Genomic DNA, 20,326 nt, shown 5'->3' with positions numbered 1-20,326 from the left:
GGCCTTCAGTCTGTCCACTTCTCCTTTTTCATTCCTCTTTATCACTAACACCCACACTGATGTCAATATGTTCGCTCGTTGCTGTCCTTTTCCTTTCTTCGGTCGTGGAACTAATTCCCAAGTCATTTTTTCATGAGAGCCTCGTACTCTGCATCCATCGCATCTTGCCATCCTTTCGCATTGATAAATTGCAGGGCTTCTGTTCTAGATGTGGGGTTCAGGATATCGTTCACAGCACCAATCATCATGCACTGCATTAACGTCACCGCCATGACCTATGTGTTGGGGTTATATCGACTGGTTGGTCTGCGTTGACGAGACGATCGACGCGAAGAAGTAACGGGATCATGGTTGGGTTGAGCTCGTTGTGCTGCTTGACCTTGGCTCACCGTACTCTATCTACTTTGTCCAGAATTGTTACGATCAGCCGGACTCAAAGCACTCGCACCTGACGTACTACGACCCCCTTCGTTCAACCTCCCACTGGCTCCAATAGTCTGACCGCTCACATTCACCCTTGATCGTTGATCATCAGTAGGTTGCCCTTGCAAATCCGCTGCTCGGCAGACATCATTACCATTTTGTTCTTCAACCGCTTTGACGTATTCCCAGTCACTACTATCGTCACTGCTAGACTCCACGTCTGACGTGTTTGCAGTAGACGGAGGAGCATGTTTTTCTCCAAGTTCATTGGCTTGTTCCACATTAGTGACAGCAACATGGGTAACTGGAAGTAAGACATACGGGATTTCTTTTGGTACGTCTTTCTGTTTGCCATAATACCTCCCAGCAAGCAGGTTTTCCACATAATTTCCTCCAACCGCTACATCTTCACGAAAGCGAACTGATTTACGTTGAATGATGTTCCCGGTTCCAAGATCCAGTAGCCAATAGCCTAACGATCCTTCTACAATTCCCAAAAATACCGCAGATTTAGCTCGCATCTCCAACTTGTTGCCTTGTGTAACCTTAGGCAAGTGATGGTAGGCAACACACCCACATACCTTGATATCTTTCATGTCTGGCTTTTTCTTATACAGCTTCTGGTACGGTGTCATGCTGCCAAGAGCCTTCGTCAAGCTCATGTTGTCGACATGCTCAACATAATGCAGTATTTCACCCCACAAATACTGAGGTAAGTTTGCTGCATCTCGAATAGCTCTGACTTTGCTGAGCAATTTGCCATTCAGCTTCTCCACCAAACAGTTCTCTTCAGGAGTGTACGCATTTGTTGTCTTCAATCGGATTCCATGCTCACTCAGAAAAGAGGTCAGCTTGCCATTTAGGAATTCTCCACCCTGGTCACAGCTGAATGTTTTAATATGAAAGTCCTTTTCCAGTTGACGTATCATATTCATCATATTTTCTCCAGCATCACTCTTCTTCTTCAGAAGGAAGACCCATTTAAAGCGTGATGCTTCGTCTTGCACTAGTTGAAAATATTTTGCATCACCTGGTGTTGTGATACCAACGTAGCAGACATCGGACATGAGCCTCGCTCCACACTTCGTGGCACGTTTGCCCTGCTGACGTTTGAAAGACATTCGTTTTGCCTTTGCCTCCTCGCAAGCAATGCACTTGAGTGGTGTTCTCTTGAAATCGTCTAGAGATAATCCACTCATGCCATCCGCAAGACCTTCTTTCACCATCTTCTTCATGGCAGCCTCGTTCAAGTGCGCTAGTTTGAGATGCCATTTCATGACAATATTGTTCTCCAGCGTCTCCACAGGACGAGCCATCATTAAAGCAGCCTCCAGCACAGGACATGCCCTCATCCAGTAGAAACCATCCGATCCTTTATTAAATTCAAGTCGGACACCATCCTTGTCAAAATACTTGACTCGATGTTGCTCGTCGTCGGTATTAGAGTAAGACGGCTTCCAGCCTATTCGCTCCAGTAACCGCTGGTTTAAAAGGTTGGTGGCACCATCAGGTGCGTAACGAGTCTCAGGTAATTCTAGAATCTTCTTATTCGCCACTCGTAATCGGAGCAAGCCTGAGTGCTCGTTAACATCTACGCCACCTTGCCAATCTAGAGCCATCATCGGGTCTCTTTCTAATTTGACAAACGAGCCGCCGTCAACACACACATGTGCCCCGGCTCCACTATCCAGCATCCAATCGAAGATCTTATGCTTCTGCGAGCAGCTATCGTTTTGACGTCAAGTCATCCGTATCGGTACAGGCGGGTTATTGGTGTCACCAAGGACACCAGGCCACACCAAATTCATATTCGTCGACTTGGTATGTTCGCCAGTATCCTTGCTCTCATTCTTTTCAATGCCTTCCACCCGTAGCAATCAGCTCGGAGGTGACCCTTCTTCTTACAGAAGAAACATTTTCGACTCTCCTGTCTGATCTTCTTTCCTTTGCCGTTGTATTTCTTGAATTTGTTCTTCGGATTATGCTTAATGGGACACTGTGACATCACTTTGGTAGCTTGGGTATCTTCACTGACGTCTGTAACCCTCATTGCACAGGCTCTATCCGTTTCAGCTTCTCCAAGTAGAGTATTCACTACAGTAGCAAGGTCAGGTGGAGCGCCACGACTGAATAATCGAACGACGTTTCGATGCGAGTCAACCACACTTTGCAGTATTACCCGAGCCATTTCTTCGTCCGTGATAGCTGCATTCATATTAGCTAATTGACGTCTCATGTCCTCAAGCTTTTCCAAATACTTTTCCATATCCTCACCAGTAGTAAATTTGGTGGAATACATCTTACTGCGCAGTCGAATTTCACTGGCATAGGCTCGTTTTGTCTTATTTTGTTCAAATGATCGCCACATTTCACGCGCAGTAGCCATTTTGCACACTTTCTTTGAGTCCTTGGGACACATACCGAGCAATAGAACGTATCGAGCAAACTGATTCCGTCTCAACCATTCGGGCTCGTTTGGGTCAGCAGCAGCATTACCGTCAATAACATCCCAGCACTCATATTGTGTTAAGTAGCCTTCGATCTGGGCATGATATAGGTCAAAGCCACCGTCTTCGGTGTACTTAGAAGGCTTCGAACTACACACCCGTCGTTGAGCCGTACCACCACCTGCTGCACCATTCACCACTTGTTGTTGCTGCTGTTGCTGTCCAGCTCCTTGCGGTTGTCCTTGCGGTTGTCCTTGCGACGACATCTGCAGCTTGAACGAGGTCACACACGATAATGTACCACAACGTATTACACGTGGTCTTGGGCTCGATAACCTACGAGAGCTTTCTTCTCGTGTAGCACAAGAGGTGACTGAAGTGTGGTGAAGATGGTGCGTGCACAAGAGATTGGGAAATCAAAAGTGAGTAAATCAAGACTAGTTGTGTTGCATCAGGGAAGGCCTCGACTCTTACAGTTTCCAGTAGCTACTCCGGCCCCCACGAGGCAAGGGAGTAGATCCTTCCTGGAGGACTCCGCAGAGTCTCTCCTGGATTTGTCCTTCTTCCTCATAGTCACAACCACTCACAGCTCGCACTTCTTACTCTCGAATATATTAAACTGGAATGACCTAGCAACAGTCCCCACATTGACTGTAAAACCAAAGTGTAGCCATTTTACCGTCGAAGTCTCATAGCAAGATGTTAGCTATAGACTTTTTAGCAAAATAGTGCCGTACGTCTTCAAGTATCAGACGGCACTAAAGTAGCTAATCTAGCACTGCTCCATGAGCACCGTACCGATGATCAAGCTTGAGTGCTACATGTGTGGCGGCTCTGTATGGCGCTCGCGCACGTAACAGCCCAGGTCAGCCGCCAGAAGCATCAACGCTATCGCAAGAACCTCTTACTGAGCATTTTAGAGGCCGCCAAGGACAGCTTTGTGTGCCATTAGCGAGATTTGGCGCTCGGACGACATGTGTAAGATCGTGTTGCAGGACGCTAGTCTTTCTAAATGACAGAAGGCTAGCAAAACTCAGGACCCAAAAAGTCCGTCCTGAGTGGCCCACAACTTTCGTGATACGAACATATATACCATTATAGCCCTACCGTTCACGATTCCTGCTGAGCTTTCACATAGCGATCGTGAATTAGACTGATGCATGAGCTGATTCGTTTCTACTCAATAGCAACGTTTCTAATCCAGGCCTCGTGCAACATTTCAAATGATTTTTAAGAATGCCATACAAAACACCTGATTTGCACGACGTTTTCCGTAAAAGTACAATTATAATACATGGGCATCAAAACATGGGCAGGATAATTTCCGATAATTCAATCGGGGTCGGGCCTGTTAATTCACACCGACTCTGCACGGTTCAGTTAACCGGCTGAGTGTTCTACGATGGACCGTTCCCAAACCGGTTAATCTGGTGGAGGGCCAGGAGCGCTTGACAAGAGGACAGATCTAATTGACATTAATCTACTCACTTCGGCATATACCGTTAACAACAACAACATGTTAACAGCCGCAACCTCAACTCGACCGGAACGCTTTACGCAGGAACGCTCAAGAAACGGAACGCTCCACGCAAGAACGCTCAAGACCATGACGACTACCAAGCGTGCCGAAGTCCTCCTCGGGAGTGGGAACTACTTCCATTGGGAGTACAATATGCGCATGACGCTAGCCAGAAAGGGCTTGCTTGCGCATATTCAAGTCGTCAAGCCTGAGAACGAGATCACAGAGGCGTGGCTCGTCAACGATGCCAAGGCGCTTGGCATCATCGCCCAGGGTGTGGAACTCCAGCGCCAGACCAAGATCCGGTCGGCGATGCGTTCCATGGAAGCATGGGAAACGCTCCGCGAGTTTTACAATCGCACCACGCTCCACAATTGCGTGACGATGACGCGTCGACTGCACGAGTTCAAGATGGAGAGCGGATCGTCTATGGCCAAGCATCTGGATGCGTTCGATGAGCTGATCGTCGGTTTGCAGACGCTGGGAGAGCCCATGGACGAGGCACGTCAGCTGGTGGCAGCCTCCCCGCCGAATACGAGCTCATATCGTCTATCCTGGAGAACGCCAAGGGTGTGACGCTCATCGAGGCCAAGGAGAAGCTGTTGAAGGAGTATGAGCGACTCGAGAAGAAGGAAACCACGGAGAAGGCGTTCCAAGTGAATGGGAACGCAAGCAAGTTCCGAAACGGCCGAGGGAACGGTCGGAAGTGGACCGCTCCGAAGCGGAACGTTGGTTTCAAGGGCAAGTGCTTCAACTGTGACCACGTGGGCCACATGAAGCGGGACTGTCCTGCTACGAAGAAGGGTAGCCAAGACGATGCAGTGTTTGCAGTTGGTGGGGAACGCTCGACCGGGTGGCTGATTGATAGTGGTTCGACGTCGCACATGACCCCTCACCGGAACGACCTGTTGGAGTACAAGTCGTTGGACACTAGCATGGAGGTGACGATTGCAGACGGCAAGAAGCTGCACGTCGCAGGAACTGGAGCGGTCAAGTTGACTGGTTTGGACGGTAGACGCATCCGTATGGTGGACGTGCTCCACATCCCCGGGCTCGATAGACGCTTATTGTCAGTCGGAAGCTCGCGGAACGCGGTATGAGTGTGGAGTTTCAGCGTTCCAGCTGTGTAATTTGGGGACGGAACGCTGCAATAGCGTCAGGGAAGAAGGTCGGTAAGGCGTTCATTTTGGACTGTCAGCAGGAGGAGGCCCGTTTCGTGGAATACGCCGGTCCTGACAGCGAGTGGGAGCTTTGGCACGCTCGCATGGGTCACCCCAACAAGGACGCACTGACGAAGACCCAGCGTTCCACGACCGGTATCCCGCCAGTAAGAAGGGGGCGCGAGACTTTGTGCGGTGGATGCATGGAGGGAAAGCAGACCGTGACAGCGTTCCCGTCACGATCACTGACGAAGACAACGCGTGTGTTGGAACTAGTACACACGGACGTTATGGGACCAATGAGAACGCTCTCAAAGGGGGGTGCCAAGTACGTGCTGACCTTTGTAGACGACTACTCAAGATATGTTGTGACATTCTTCATGAAGACCAAGAGTGAGGTGGGCAGCAAGCTGAAAGAGCTCAAGGCGCTGTATGAAAATCAGTGGGGGGTACGATTGAAGTGCTTGCGTTCCGATAATGGAACGGAGTTAATAAACAAGACGGTATTGGAACTCTGTCAGCGGAATGGCATCGTGCATCAACGCAGCGCTCCATACAGCCCTCAGCAGAACGGTGTTGCGGAACGCATGAACCGTACCATCATGGAGAAGTCACGAAGCATGCTACACTACAAGTCTATGTCGACGGAGTGGTGGGCTGAAGCGGTTAGTACTGCAGTGTACCTTATCAACCGTTCCACGAACACATCCAACTCGGATGTCACGCCATATGAGCTGGCGTTCCAAGTTAAGCCACGGATGGAACACCTACGCGTGTTTGGATCACAAGGGTACGCTCACGTGGATGACGTGAAGAGACGAAATTGGAACCCAAGAGCTTCAGGTGCACGTTCCTCGGATACGCAGAGAACGTAAAAGGGTATCGTGTCTACGACTTGGATGCATCCAAGGTCAAGGTGTCACGATCGGCAAAGCTGGACGAGCGTGAGGTGGGCGGTATCTATGACACGCCGTCGCCAGCTTCTGGAACGATCATCCATGTGACAAGGAACAATGACGATACCGTGGTTCCAGCTCCAGAAGTGGAACGACAGTCTGTTCAAGATGAACCGATGGAAGAAGCGGAAGAACCTGCTCAAGACATTGAGATGGACGATGTTGAACCGGAACGGAACGCCGGGCTACCACAGCTACCCGCACCGGAGGAACGCCGTTCGAGTGGACTGGAGCTGGCAACGTACCGCTCACAACCTCCTGCGTTCCAAGAGGACCGGATAATCTTCCATCCTGAAACGGAACGCTCAACCCGACCTCGGGAACCGGTGTTTCTGCTTGGGAACGGCTACGATGACGATGTGGAACGCCAGTCTGAAAGAGGTAGTGATGGACCGCCGTCTCCTAAGCGTCCTAGGATCGATGAAGACTGTTTACTCGCAGAGGCAGTGTTGGCATACGCGGCCAGCATCGGAGGCCTACCGGATACGCCGAACACGTACGCAGGAGCTATCGCCAGTGATGAAGCAGCTGAATGGCGTCGGGCTATGAAGGCTGAGTTACACTCTCATTCCCAGAACGGAACGTGGACGTTGGTTCCATGTGGAACGGCTACGCGCTCCATTGGATGTCGCTGGGTGTTCACCAAGAAGCGTGGCGAGAACGGTCGTGTTATCCGTTACAAGGCACGCCTAGTAGCTCAAGGGTTCAAGCAGAAGTTTGGAATCGATTTTTTTGAGACGTATTCTCCTGTTGCAAACATGAACTCGATTCGGGTTGTACTCGCTGTGTGTGTGGCATGCGACTACATTATGGAGCAACTGGATGCTGACACAGCGTTCCTAAACAGTGGTTTGGTGGATTTGGTCTACATGGACGCTCCACTTGGTCTCGAGAACGCTAAATGCATGAAGTGCAAGCTGCTAAAGGCCATATATGGTTTGAAGCAAGCTGCAAGTGCATGGAACAAGACTATCCATCGTGTGTTCCTGCGGAACGGTTTCAAGAGTTGTGGAGCCGACCAGTGTGTCTACGTCAAGCGTTCCAGGGACGCATTCGTGTACGTGTGCCTGTATGTGGACGACATGATCATTGCGGCGAAGACACGCGAAGCGATTCGCGAAGTAAAGGGCGCTCTGAAGAGTGCCTTCAAGATGAAAGAGCTTGGCGAGGCAAAGTTCATCCTGGGGATGGAGATTGATCATGATAAGGCAGCTGGAACGCTGATGATCAAGCAAACTCGGTACATTGACGACATTGTAGAACGCTTCAACCAACGGAACGCCAAGATGTTGGATAACCCATGCGCATCCAACATGAAGCTTTCGAAGATGATGTCGCCAGCCACGGAGAAGGAACGACGTGAAATGCAGTCAAGACCGTACCGTTCCTTGATCGGATGCCTGATGTACATCACAACATGCACTAGACCGGACATTGCGTACGTTGTAACGCAGTTGTCACGCTTCCTAGAAAATCCTGGAACGCAACACTGGAAGGCAGCGATACGGGTCCTGCAGTACTTAAAGACAACTCGGCAGCACGGTATTGTCTACCAAAGTGGAACGCAAGGTGTCAAGGCAGAGGCATTCACGGACGCAGACTGGGGAAGCAACATTGACGACAGGCGTTCCGTATCAGGTGTCATGGTCATGATTGGGAACGCTCCAGTTGTGTTCAAGTCCAAGTACCAGAGAACGGTTGCACTCAGCTCAGCGGAAGTAGAGTACATGGCTCTGAGTCTGTGTACGCAAGAGGTACTATGGACACGTGCTATTCTCAAGGACATGGGTCACGAGCAAGTGGGAGCGACGCAGGTCTGGGAGGGCAATCAAGGTGCTATCGCACTTGCAAGTAAAGCTGGGTATCACGCTAGGACCAAGCACGTGGATATCCGACATCACTTCATTCGGGAGAATGTGGAACGCTCTACGATCAAGGTGGACTACGTCGACACGAAGCGCCAACTTGCGGACATGCTGACGAAGCCGCTTGGAACGAAGTCGCTAGCGTTCCTTCGCGAGGCAAGCGGAATCAAGAAGAGGAACGCCGCTGAGTAGCGATCCTTAACGAAGACGAACGTCGTGCAGTAGCGGTGAGTGGGAGTGTTAATTCACACCGACTCTGCACGGTTCAGTTAACCGGCTGAGCGTTCCACGATAGACCGTTCCCAAACCGGTTAATCTGGTGGATGGCCAGGAGCGCTTGACAAGAGGACAGATCTAATTGACTTTAATCTACTCACTTAGGCATTTATCGTTAACAACAACAACAGGGCTGCGTGCGGCTCGCAGCGTGCCTATTACATTATTAAAAAAAAATACTCCGGAATATCTTTCCAGCGTCAGCTCACATCTTGAAGTGCTCAGCTTACTTTAGCTCGATGCAACGATGATCTGTTTCGAGGATTTGCAGACAGTGCTTTCGAGCTGATAAAAACGACCTCGGCGTCATCACCTCAGTCCGTCCCCTACAGAGTACACACCTGGCGAAGGGCAAGACGAGGGTGTAAGAATTGACTCCTGGAATAGCGTCTTTTCGTCTTCCAGCATTCCGCCACCTTAGACAAATGTGTTTTTATTTGTATTACAATAAGCCATTGCATTTCACCTTCTGTACGCCGGAACGCGGCAACGGCGACTGCCATGCCTAATGTCAGGGCCTGTCAAAAATGTCAGCGTGCATGTCGTGATGTCGTCTTGTCCACGGCAAGCCATGACGGGCAGATGCAACTCCAGTCTCGCCGCTCCCCTCCATCCTGCCCCTCCTTGGAGTTTTGCACGCTGTACTCGCGTCTCACTTGACACCTTTCGTCTTGGTTGAGACTGCAACAATGGGGAAGTCCAAGTTGCCGGCCGACGTGTTCCCCCCGCTTGCGCTCTCAAGATCCGAGAAACAAGCTATCGTCAACTACACAGAGGAGCTGGTGGCTGAAACGTTGATGACCAGCGAGAAGTTCATCGCGCACCACCGAAAACTCAACCCGGAGCGCTGGAAGTACGTCAAAACTCAAGAACAACTGCATGTGTATCGTTCTCGTCGACGCAAGAGCTCGTCGTCACTAGAACCTCCGCAACTCTTAGACATGAGCAGTAACGGCAGCTACACGTCCTCAGAGGCGTCTCAAACTAAGGCCTCGAGCTCACGAGGCCACAGCCATCGTCACGATGCCGATTACCTAACGGACGGCTCGCTATTAGAACGCGCACAGTCCGCTCGTGCGCCGTTGATGGTAATCACCGGAAAGATGGAGGGGACGGTGGAGGACGCAGCCTTTGGGGCACTCGCGGACAATGAAGCGCGGTGGCGTCTGCGCGACGCCTACATTGGCGACGAATACGACGACCAAAAGATCCTCGCGACGTTAAAAACGCCGACGGACGACGATCCGTTTCGTTTTCTAGGCGTGAAATGGGCGACAAAAGTGTTGGGTACGTTTATCTCTCAACGTGACATGGTGTACGTCGAGTCGACGGGTATTTCCCGCGATTCGAACGGCGAACGGGTGGCGTGCGTGCTCCAGCACAGCTACGCGTTGGACCGGGTGCCGGAATTAACCGAGTTTGGCGTCATTCGTGCTCATGTCGTCGTGTTTTATTTTGCGCACGCACTCGGAGCGACAGGTTGAAGTGTTTTGCCGCGCTTTCAACGACATGGGCGGCGATATCTTGGAGGGCGTCACAGTTAACCTATTCAAAGAGATGTTACTGTCTGTGGGTGGACTGGTACAGTGCTCATACGTCAAGAAACTCAAGTGGCAGATGAGCGCAAGGGAACGCGAAGCGAGAGAGCACGCGACGACTCTGGCGACTCAAACACACGCGCCGACGCACTGTGCGTCCTGTCACCACTCTTTGAGCAAGTTCGGACGCCTAATTCAAAGCGGATCGGCCTGTCAAGTGTGTCATCGGGTCTTCTGCAACAAGTGCACAGTGTCGAAACGGGTGGGTGTTGACTTTGGCAACAGCGGGGGGATTACCGAGAAGAGGATGGATTTTTGTCAAGATTGCATGAAACTGGCCATGAAACTGTCCGCGTGGAGTGTTGCACTCGAGACGACACCGAAGACCTCACGAGGAGTACGTCCCCATAAATCCTTGTCCTCTTCCACAACTAAATCTTTGTCCAAGTCGCTGTCCAAGTCCATGTCGGTCGAACTAGTTGCAGTAGATAAGTATGATGAACATAAAATACAAAGCCAACGAACTTCAATTCTTGGTAGCTCGTCGTCTTGGGCCAAGAGGACGAGCTACTTGGCATATCAATGATATCATACCGACATGTCGCCGGTGGAGTGGAAGGGCAACTCGCGCCACCTGATAAGATCGCGTGTTGCCAGGTCGTGGTCAAGTCAACGATTAGATTTTGCCTCTATCCTCTCGAGTCAACATTACAGCGCTAGATACTCGTACACATGGTGTCGTTTTCGTTTGCTTGTTCCGATACCAGCCACGTTTCATACCAGCCGGCACAAAGTCGGCTGGCATAGGCAATGGCGTTTCCTTCACTGAAATCAGCATGTGAGGATCCAAGGCTTACCACTTCTGAATCTGCGCGATGAACTTCGAGGTTAACTACCCTCCCAAGCCTTTTGTTCTATCTGCTGCTACAGCGACTTCTCTCGACGAGTTAGCTGACCAACTCGTGGCTGAATCTTTAGCTGCAAGTGATGAGTTTATATCTCAAGGCTGCGTTGTTGATAAGGTTCAATGGAAGATCTTGAAGAAGAAAGACAACATAACTGCATATCGGTCACGGCGTTGGGGGGCTCCGAAACCTCGACCAAGGATCAACAGCGAAGACACCGACGCGCTGGCAAAATATCCAGAGAAACCAGAATTCTACCCCGTCACGGAGAAAAATATCAAGAGCGCTTTAAGCTCCTCGTACTTAAGCGTCAGCGCCACTTGTCCTGAAGCCAACGACTACGAGAACAAATCTTTAGAAATTAAGATGTTGGAGAAATCACGGCCAAACCATGCACCGATGGTCTTTTGTACCGGATCTGTGCCTGGGAGTGTCGAGGACGCAGCGTTGGGGTTCCTCGCAGATACCGACTTCCGTACGAAGACACGCACCTCGAAATGTACCGATGCAAACGTCGACAATGCCAAGATTCTGGCTTGTATCGAAGGCCCAAGTTTCGAAGATCCGTTCCGGTTCTTAGGCGTCAAATGGCTTACTCTCTCCACTCCTGGTGCTGCTAAGCACTTCATCAAGTCTCGAGATTATCTCATACTAGAATCAAGTGGAATGGCTCTCGACTCGGACGGAGAACGCTTCTGTTATCTACTTATCCACTCCATCAAACTGGACAAAGTTCCCGAGTACGGCAACTTTGGCTTTGTACGACAAACATTCTCTGCCTGCCATATTATCAGACCTTCAGGTGTAGACCGTGGGGTGCAAATCTTCAGCCGTGGGTTTACAAATTATGTTGGTAAACTTACTGAGCGGTTAAGCATGAACCAGTACTGCGACGTTCTTATGACTGTACCGCAGATGATCGAGGAAGCGTACACAAGAAAGCTGATGTGGCTACTTCAAACGGAGCGTCAGGGCGTTGGTAATCTTCGTCCAACTCTCGAAGCTCAAGGACTTGATACTTGTCACAGTTGCAATGGCAACCTGAATAGCGGTCTTGGGAAGTTGTTCGACTATTCGATTTGTGTTCTCTGTCGACAGTCAGCTTGTCGAAAGTGTACAGTCAAGAGAAGCTTGCATCGAGAACACAAGAGGCAACTTCCGACCAAATTTTGTCTAAAATGTTATCTGGAGGCCAAGCGCTTGTCGGCATGGCGAGTCGGCGTCAACTCACTCTCAGTTGCCTTTTAAATTCTAAGAAGATTTTAATAAATACTAAGAAATTGTGTGCAACTCCCTAAAATTGCCATTATTTTGTGCCTTCCTCTGACTTCTTTACGCCTCTTTTCCTTTCCGTTTCCAACGCTGTGATTGTGGCGCCGATATCGTGGACGAAGTTAAAGTACACATATCGACAGTCGAACTCCATATCGTGCCAATAATTTACCGAGATTGTGGGGCACAGGTGCGCAGCGCGGTGATACCACAACGACGGCAAGTAAAGCACTTCCCCAGCATTCAGCACGACTTCAATGGGGTTCAACGTAGCTGCAAGAGGGTACTTCTCTTTGTCAATATTCAACGGGTCCACAGGGATCCATGGCGTTTCTCCCTTATCAGGTGACGACAGAATCGTCCACTTCTCATACTGTGGATAGTTTTCATGAAATCGCTCGGTAGCCTCAAGATCTTCTTGAAGATTCTCCTCCTTCGGCTCCGGAGAGTCCTTATGACGGTACCTCGCGGAGGGAAACTCTCGTTCATACAGACACCCGACGGCTGATGGGGGCAACAATGTAAAATGCTTTTGGCCTTTCACCACGCAGTAAAAATTCTATCCACAAAAAATATTTGTTAGAAACAATAAAAAAAAATCTAGTAGAAATATTCGCTACCTCGTAGTGATCCTTGTGCATGGTCGACACGGCTCTTTCGTCTCCCATCCATATATTCACAGCTTCCGGCTCGTTCCCAAAAGCTTCCACAGCTAAGTCCATAGCGGGTGGCACTTCATCGTAAAGATCGGGAAATTGTTCCCTCAAACTGTCGTTTTGATGTGAAAGATAGGGAACACCGTCAAATTCGTCTCGGTTTTCCATAATTTTAAGAAATTCTGCCATTGGCATGTTCCTCTCCTCAGGCATGACGAAAAGGTCCTCGGCGTCTCCAGGGAGCTCAAGAACGGCGTCTCCGAGACCGAATGGCGTCACGTCCACAGTTACTGAGTGATTGCCACTTTTGGCAATTAAATGACCATCATTCTGCCAATTTGCCATTGCAAATTGCCACTTTGGACTTGTCATGGCGTTAAGTAGCACGACAGGCACATTGCGACTCACGAACTCCCGGTGGAATTGTAAAGGGGTCAAGCTGGAGGCGTCTACGCGACGAATTGAGTGCAGCGGGGCCCAGAAGTCTTGCGTGTCGCTCTGGAGACGACGTAGAGCGCCAGATAGGTCGTCGGTTGACTGGCCCATTGAGTCATTCCTGGAAATGTTTCTGAGTTATGGTGATTGGTCAAAAACAAAAGTTGGACTATCCAGCTTGTGTAAGTTACGAGATTTGCGTCGACTTCAGATTCTAGTACCGTGTACGATATTAAAAAATTCAAAGTATAAAGCAGTTATTTTTATAAAATCGTGCTGGTCATCCTGCTGCCATGTGACTACGTGTATATACTTCGTCACTGGAGCCACTGCGTCAATCGCTTATTAATTACAATGTGTTAGGCATACTATGGCTTTGGGAAGAACTTACAAAAAACGCCTTCAAGCCGCTAAATTTCTGGCATCCAAGAGTATTTGACATGCAGCTACAAGATACGACACGTTGTCAACAAAACCAAGCTAAAGACCGTCTTGCATACTAAGTAAATACTCATAGGAAGGCCGTTGTTGTTGCTAGCGGTAAATGCCAAAGTGAGTAGATTAAAGTCAATTAGATCTGTCCTCTTGTCAAGCGCTCCTGGCCATCCACCAGATTAACCGGTTTGGGAACGGTCTATCGTGGAACGCTCAGCCGGTTAACTGAACCGTGCAGAGTCGGTGTGAATTAACACTCCCACTCACCGCTACTGCACGGCGTCCGTCTTCGTTAAGGATCGCTACTCAGCGGCGTTCCTCTTCTTGATCCCGCTTGCCTCGCGAAGGAACGCTAGCGACTTCGCTCCAAGCGCCTTCGTCAGCTTGTCCGCAAATTGGCGCTTCGTGTCGACGTAGTCCACCTTGATCGTAGAGCGTTTCACATTCTCTCGAATGAAGTGATGTCGGATACCCACGTGCTTGGTCCTAGCGTGATACCCAGCGTTACTTGCAAGTGCGATAGCACCTTGATTGTCCTCCCAGACCTGCGTCGCTCCCACTTGCTCGTGACCCATGTCCTTGAGAATAGCACGTGTCCACAGTAACTCTTGCGTACACAGACTCAGAGCCATGTACTCTGCTTCCGCTGAGCTGAGCGCAGCCGTTCTCTGGTACTTGGACTTGAACACAACCGGAGCGTTCCCAATTATGACCATGACACCTGATACGGAACGCCTGTCGTCAATGTTGCTTCCCCAGTCTGCGTCCGTGAACGCCTCTGCCTTGACACCTTGCGTTCCACTTTGGTAGACGATACCGTGCTGCCGAGTTGTCTTCAAGTACTGCAGGACCCGTATCGCTGCCTTCCAGTGTTGCGTTCCAGGATTCTCCAGGAAGCGTGACAACTGCGTTACAACGTACGCAATGTCCGGTCGAGTGCATGTTGTGATGTACATCAGGCATCCGATCAAGGAACGGTACGGTCTTGACTGCATTTCACGTCGTTCCTTCTCCGTGGCTGGCGACATCATCTTCGACAGCTTCATGTTTGACGCGCATGGGTTATCCAACATATTGGCGTTCCGTTGGTTGAAGCGTTCTACAATGTCGTCAATGTACCGAGTTTGCTTGATCATCAGCGTTCCAGCTGCCTTATCATGATCAATCTCCATCCCCAGGATGAACTTTGCCTCGCCAAGCTCTTTCATCTTGAAGGCACTCTTCAGAGCGCCCTTTACTTCGCGAATCGCTTCGGGTGTCTTCGCCGCAATGATCATGTCGTCCACATACAGGCACACGTACACGAATGCGTCCCTGGAACGCTTGACGTAGACACACTGGTCGGCTCCACAACTCTTGAAACCGTTCCGCAGGAACACACGATAGATAGTCTAGTTCCATGCACTTGCAGCTTGCTTCAAACCATATATGGCCTTTAGCAGCTTGCACTTCATGCCTTCAGCGTTCTCGAGACCAAGTGGAACGTCCATGTAGGCCAAATCCACCAAACCACTGTTTAGGAACGCTGTGTCAGCATCCAGTTGCTCCATAATGTAGTCGCATGCCACACACACACAGCGAGTACAACCCGAATCGAGTTCATGTTTGCAACAGGAGAATACGTCTCAAAAAAATCGATTCCAAACTTCTGCTTGAACCCTTGAGCTACTAGGCGTGCCTTGTAACGGATAACACGACCGTTCTCGCCACGCTTCTTGGTGAACACCCAGCGACATCCAATGGAGCGCGTAGCCGTTCCACATGGAACCAACGTCCACGTTCCGTTCTGGGAATGAGAGTGTAACTCAGCCTTCATAGCCCGACGCCATTCAGCTGCTTCATCACTGGCGATAGCTCCTGCGTACGTGTTCGGCGTATCCGGGACGCCTCCGATGCTGGCCGCGTATGCCAGCACTGCCTCTGCGAGTAAACAGTCTTCATCGATCCTAGGACGCTTAGGAGACGGCGGTCCATCACTACCTCTTTCAGACTGACGTTCCACATCGTCATCGTAGCCGTTCCCAAGCAGAAACACCGGTTCCCGAGGTCGGGTTGAGCGTTCCGTTTCAGGATGGAAGATTATCCGGTCCTCTTGGAACGCAGGAGGTTGTGAGCGGTACGTTGCCAGTTCCAGTCCACTCGACCGGCGTTCCTCCGGTGAGGGTAGCTGTGGTAGCTCTGCGTTCCGTTCCGGTTCAACATCGTCCATCTCAATGTCTTGAGCAGGTGCTTCCGCTTCTTCCATCGGTTCATCTTGAACAGACCGTCGTTCCACTTCTGGAGCTGGAGCCACGGTGTCGTCATCGGTCCTTGTCACATGGATGATCGTTCCAGAAGCTGGCGACGGCGTGTCATAGATACCGCCCACCTCACGCTCGTCCAGCCTTACCGATCGTGACACCTTGACTTTGGATGCATCCCAAGTCGTAGACACGATACCCTTTTACGTTTTTCTGCGTATCCGAGGAACGTGCACCTGAAGCTCTTAGGTTCCAATTTCGTTCTCTTCACGTCATCCACGTGAGCGTACCCTTGTGATCTCAAACACGCGTAGGTGTTCCATCCGTGGCTTCACTTGGAACGCCAGCTCATATGGCGTGGACATAGCGACGCCTTGGATGTGTTCGTGGACGGTTGATTACACGGTCAGCTTCGATCCGACTACTCACCGCTCTCATGCCCGCGAGCCCCTCCGTCGACATAGACTTGTAGTGCAGCATGCTTCGTGCCTTCTCCATGATGGTACGGTTTATGCGTTCCGCAACACCGTTCTGCTAAGGGCTGTATGGAGCGCTGCCCTGATGCACGATGCCATTCCGCTGACAGAGTTCCAATACCGTCTTGTTTACAAACTCCGTTCCATTATCGGAACGCAGGCACTTCAATCGTTCCCCCCACTGATTTTCATACAGTGCCTTGAACTCCTTCAGCTTGCTGCCCACCTCACTCTTGCTCTTCATGAAGAATGTCACGACATACATTGAGTAGTCGTCTACAAAGGTCAGCACGTACTTGGCACCCCCCTTTGAGAGCGTTCTCATTGGTCCCATAACGTCCGTGTGTACTAGTTCCAACACACGCGTTGTCTTCGTCAGTGATCGTGACGGGAACGCCGTCACGGTCTGCTTTCCCTTCATGCAACCACCGCACAAAGTCTTGCACCCCTTTCTTACTGGCGGGATACCGGTCGTGGAACGCTGGGTCTTCGTCAGTGCGTCCTTGTTGGGGTGACCCATGCGAGCGTGCCAAAGCTCCCACTCGCTGTCTGCATCGGCGTATTCCACGAAATGGGCCTCCTCCTGCTGACAGTCCAACAGGAATGCCTTACCGATTTTCTTCCCGGACGCTATTGCAGCGTTCCGTCCCCAAATTACACAACTGGAACGCTGGAACTCCACACTCATACCGCGTTCCGCGAGCTTCCCGACTGACAATAAGCGTCTATCGAGCCCGGGGATGTGGATCACGTCCACCATACGGATGCGTCTACCGTCCAAACCAGTCAACTTGACCGTTCCAGTTCCTGCGACGTGCAGCTTCTTGCCGTCTGCAATCGTCACCTCCATGCTAGTGTCCAACGACTTGTACTCAAACAGGTCGTTCCTGTGAGGGGTCATGTGCGACGTCGCACCGCTATCAATCAGCCACCCGGCCGAGCGCTCCCCACCAACTGCAAACACTGCATCGTCTTGGCTACCCTTCTTCGTAGCAGGACAGTCCCGCTTCATGTGGATCACGTGGTCACAGTTGAAGCACTTGCCCTTGAAACCAACGTTCCGCTTCGGAGCGGTCCACTTCCGACCGTTCCCTCGGCCGTTTCGGAACTTGCCTGCGTTCGTATTCACTTGGAACGCCTTCTCCGTGGTTTCCTTCTTCTCGAGTCGCTCATACTCCTTCAACAGCTTCTCCTTGGCCTCGATGAGCGTCACACCCTTGGCGTTCTCCACGATAGACGATATGAGCTCGTATTCGGCGGGGAGGCTGCTCAGCAGTACCACCAGCTGACGTGCCTCGTCCATGGGCTCTCCCAGCGTCTGCAAACCGACGATCAGCTCATCGAACGCATCCAGATGCTTGGCCATAGACGATCCGCTCTCCATCTTGAACTCGTGCAGTCGACGCGTCATCGTCACGCGGTTGTGGAGCGTGGTGCGATTGTTGAACTCGCGGAGCGTTTCCCATGCTTCCATGGAACGCGTCGCCGACCGGATCTTGGTCTGGCGCTGGAGTTTCACACCCTGGGCGATGATGCCAAGCGCCTTGGCATCGTTGACGAGCCACGCCTCGGTGATCTCGCTCTCAGGCTTGACGACTTGAATATGCGCAAGCAAGCCCTTTCTGGCTAGCGTCATGCGCATATTGTACTCCCAATGGAAGAAGTTCCCACTCCCGAAGAGGACTTCGGCACGCTTGGTAGTCGTCATGGTCTTGAGCGTTCTTGCGTGGAGCGTTCCGCTTCTTGAGCGCTCCTGCGTAGAGTGTTCCGGTCGAGTTGAGGTTGCGGCTGTTAACCTGTTGTTGTTGTTAACGGTAAATGCCGAAGTGAGTAGATTAAAGTCAATTAGATCTGTCCTCTTGTCAAGCGCTCCTGGCCATCCACCAGATTAACCGGTTTGGGAACGGTCCATCGTGGAACGCTCAGCCGGTTAACTGAACCGTGCAGAGTCGGTGTGAATTAACAAAGGCACTCGCAATATCGAGCATATTATGCATGTAGACACTCGATAATGCGAGTGCCTTCCCTATATTAAAAGGCTTCTTTAGAAAAAAAATTTGGTAGCTAAAATAGAAGGGATACTACTTCCATCCTATCTGTGACGGGGTCACACAGCACCTTGCGCAAGAGGAAGCTATCTTCCGAGAGTATACAAACTCTCAGTGAACGGCAGTTCACAGGTCCCCTCTTTTATTAAAGAGAGCGAAGTGACCCAAATAAGGTAGATTGTAAACTGAGTATATTTATAGGTAGATTAAGTTTGGGTTTAATACAAACTGTTAGCTACCTATAGAAATGCAATGTCATTTAACCAATGGTTGGCTTTGAACGACCTTGGTACCTTGTACCAAATATCCCGGAGTATGACGTGTCATACTTCTGAAGTGTGAAGTGTCACACTTCATGTAACCAGGGTACACTTAGGGCTACGTACCCCGTTACATCCTCCCCCACTTAGGTTCGGTTTACCGACCAATCAGAATGAAGAGGTGTTCGTCACAAACTCTCATTCTCAAAGTCGAAAACCATCGACTTGGGCGCGCGAGCGCGGCGGAGGCTCACTTCACAGCTAGAGCCTCGAGCAGCAACCTGTGCGCTCTTCGTCTAGGTCTCCACTTCGACCGTTAACATGCCTCGTGGCACTACTAAGAGCGGTGCTAAGACACGCTCCAAGGCTGCAGCCGGTAAGGCGCAGGCCAAGAGCACTAAGCCTCACGGCAAAGGCTCTGCACTCAAGGAGGCTATTCAGGTGGCCTCCGAGGCGATCGGTTCCTCGGGTGACGCGGCTGCGGACAAGCGGGCAAGCAGGCGCCGCAGTCCGTCGCCCTCGTCTTCATACAACCGTCCGAACCCTCGGTTCGTAGAACGCGAGTTCAACTCGGGCAGTAATGACGATGCCGAGTCCGAGAGCACTCAGGATGCTCCTGCGGGCTCTGTGGGAGGGCACAGCCCAGTGCCCAGTGAGCACAAAGAAGGCAGCGTGCAGTCGCCCGCTAGTGATCACGGTGATCACAGTCCCAGGACCTCTGTGCGCTCTGAGAGTCCGGCCGTTACGGCTAAGGGCGCTCCCAAAGCCGGTGGCGATGAGGAAGAGAATCCTCGCAAACGTCTCTCGCTTGCCGAGGGTCTTGCGCGCGCTAAGGCCTCTAAAGCCGAAGGCGCCAAGCCCTCAAAGAAGCGTACCGCCTCTAAGTCTCCACTCCGCGAGCAGAAGGAGACTCGACGCTCCCATCAGAGTCTCTTCGGCTCCTCGGATGAAGAGGAGGAGAAGGAGGAAGAAGAGGAAGAGGAGGGTGCCATTGTTGAGCCCCGGGAGGTCTCGAATGACCTCGACCAGCAGCAGGAGGAATTCCAAGCTGCCCAGCGTGTGCGTGGGGGTTCGGTGGCGGCACCCGTCAGCCAGGGAGCTGCCATCAACTCAAGAGGGTATTGGCCTCCCGAGGAGAGCTCTGGGGCTGACCTCTTCTTAGAGCTTCTCGTCGCTCCTCGTGGCCTTGTGGGCGGCCACACTTCTAGGGGCATCTATGAACGAGCCCTTGTTCAGAAAGAACAGTTGTTCGTCGACAACTTGGAGGCTGCTCGGTGTGTGCTTCTCGCGCAACACCGCATTCCCCTTAAGGACTTCACGACTTGTCGTAAGAAGCCCAAGACCCGGGGTGGTCTCTTTCCTGTTTGGGGATACCCCTGGGTTATGCCCGAGAACTGTCCCACGTGGAGTTCTTG

The 20,326-nt window shown here is 51.2% G+C and overlaps 2 protein-coding genes across 2 annotated transcripts; one reads left to right on the top strand and one right to left on the bottom strand.

Annotated features, from left to right (window-relative positions):
- Window positions 1-9,335: 9,335 nt before the first annotated feature.
- On the top strand, window positions 9,336-10,516 carry PITG_15678 (uncharacterized protein; the record flags this gene model as incomplete). Its single annotated transcript, XM_002897914.1, has 4 exons — window positions 9,336-9,559; window positions 9,659-10,070; window positions 10,120-10,452; window positions 10,508-10,516. 4 exons carry the CDS (start codon window positions 9,336-9,338, stop codon window positions 10,514-10,516), a joined length of 978 nt encoding a protein of 325 aa, XP_002897960.1.
- Window positions 10,517-12,395: 1,879 nt separating this feature from the next.
- Window positions 12,396-13,563, bottom strand: PITG_15677 (uncharacterized protein; the record flags this gene model as incomplete). The annotated part of the gene is made up of 2 exons (XM_002897913.1): window positions 12,396-12,920; window positions 12,982-13,563. 2 exons carry the CDS (start codon window positions 13,561-13,563, stop codon window positions 12,396-12,398), a joined length of 1,107 nt encoding a protein of 368 aa, XP_002897959.1.
- Between the last annotated feature and the right edge of the window lie 6,763 nt (window positions 13,564-20,326).

This window comes from Phytophthora infestans, genomic scaffold (genome assembly GCF_000142945.1).
Source record: "Phytophthora infestans T30-4 supercont1.40 genomic scaffold, whole genome shotgun sequence".
NCBI classification, from domain to species: domain Eukaryota; phylum Oomycota; class Peronosporomycetes; order Peronosporales; family Peronosporaceae; genus Phytophthora; species Phytophthora infestans.
The sequence above is the reverse complement of the archived record's forward strand: the minus strand, read 5'-3'. Positions and strand labels throughout refer to the sequence as shown.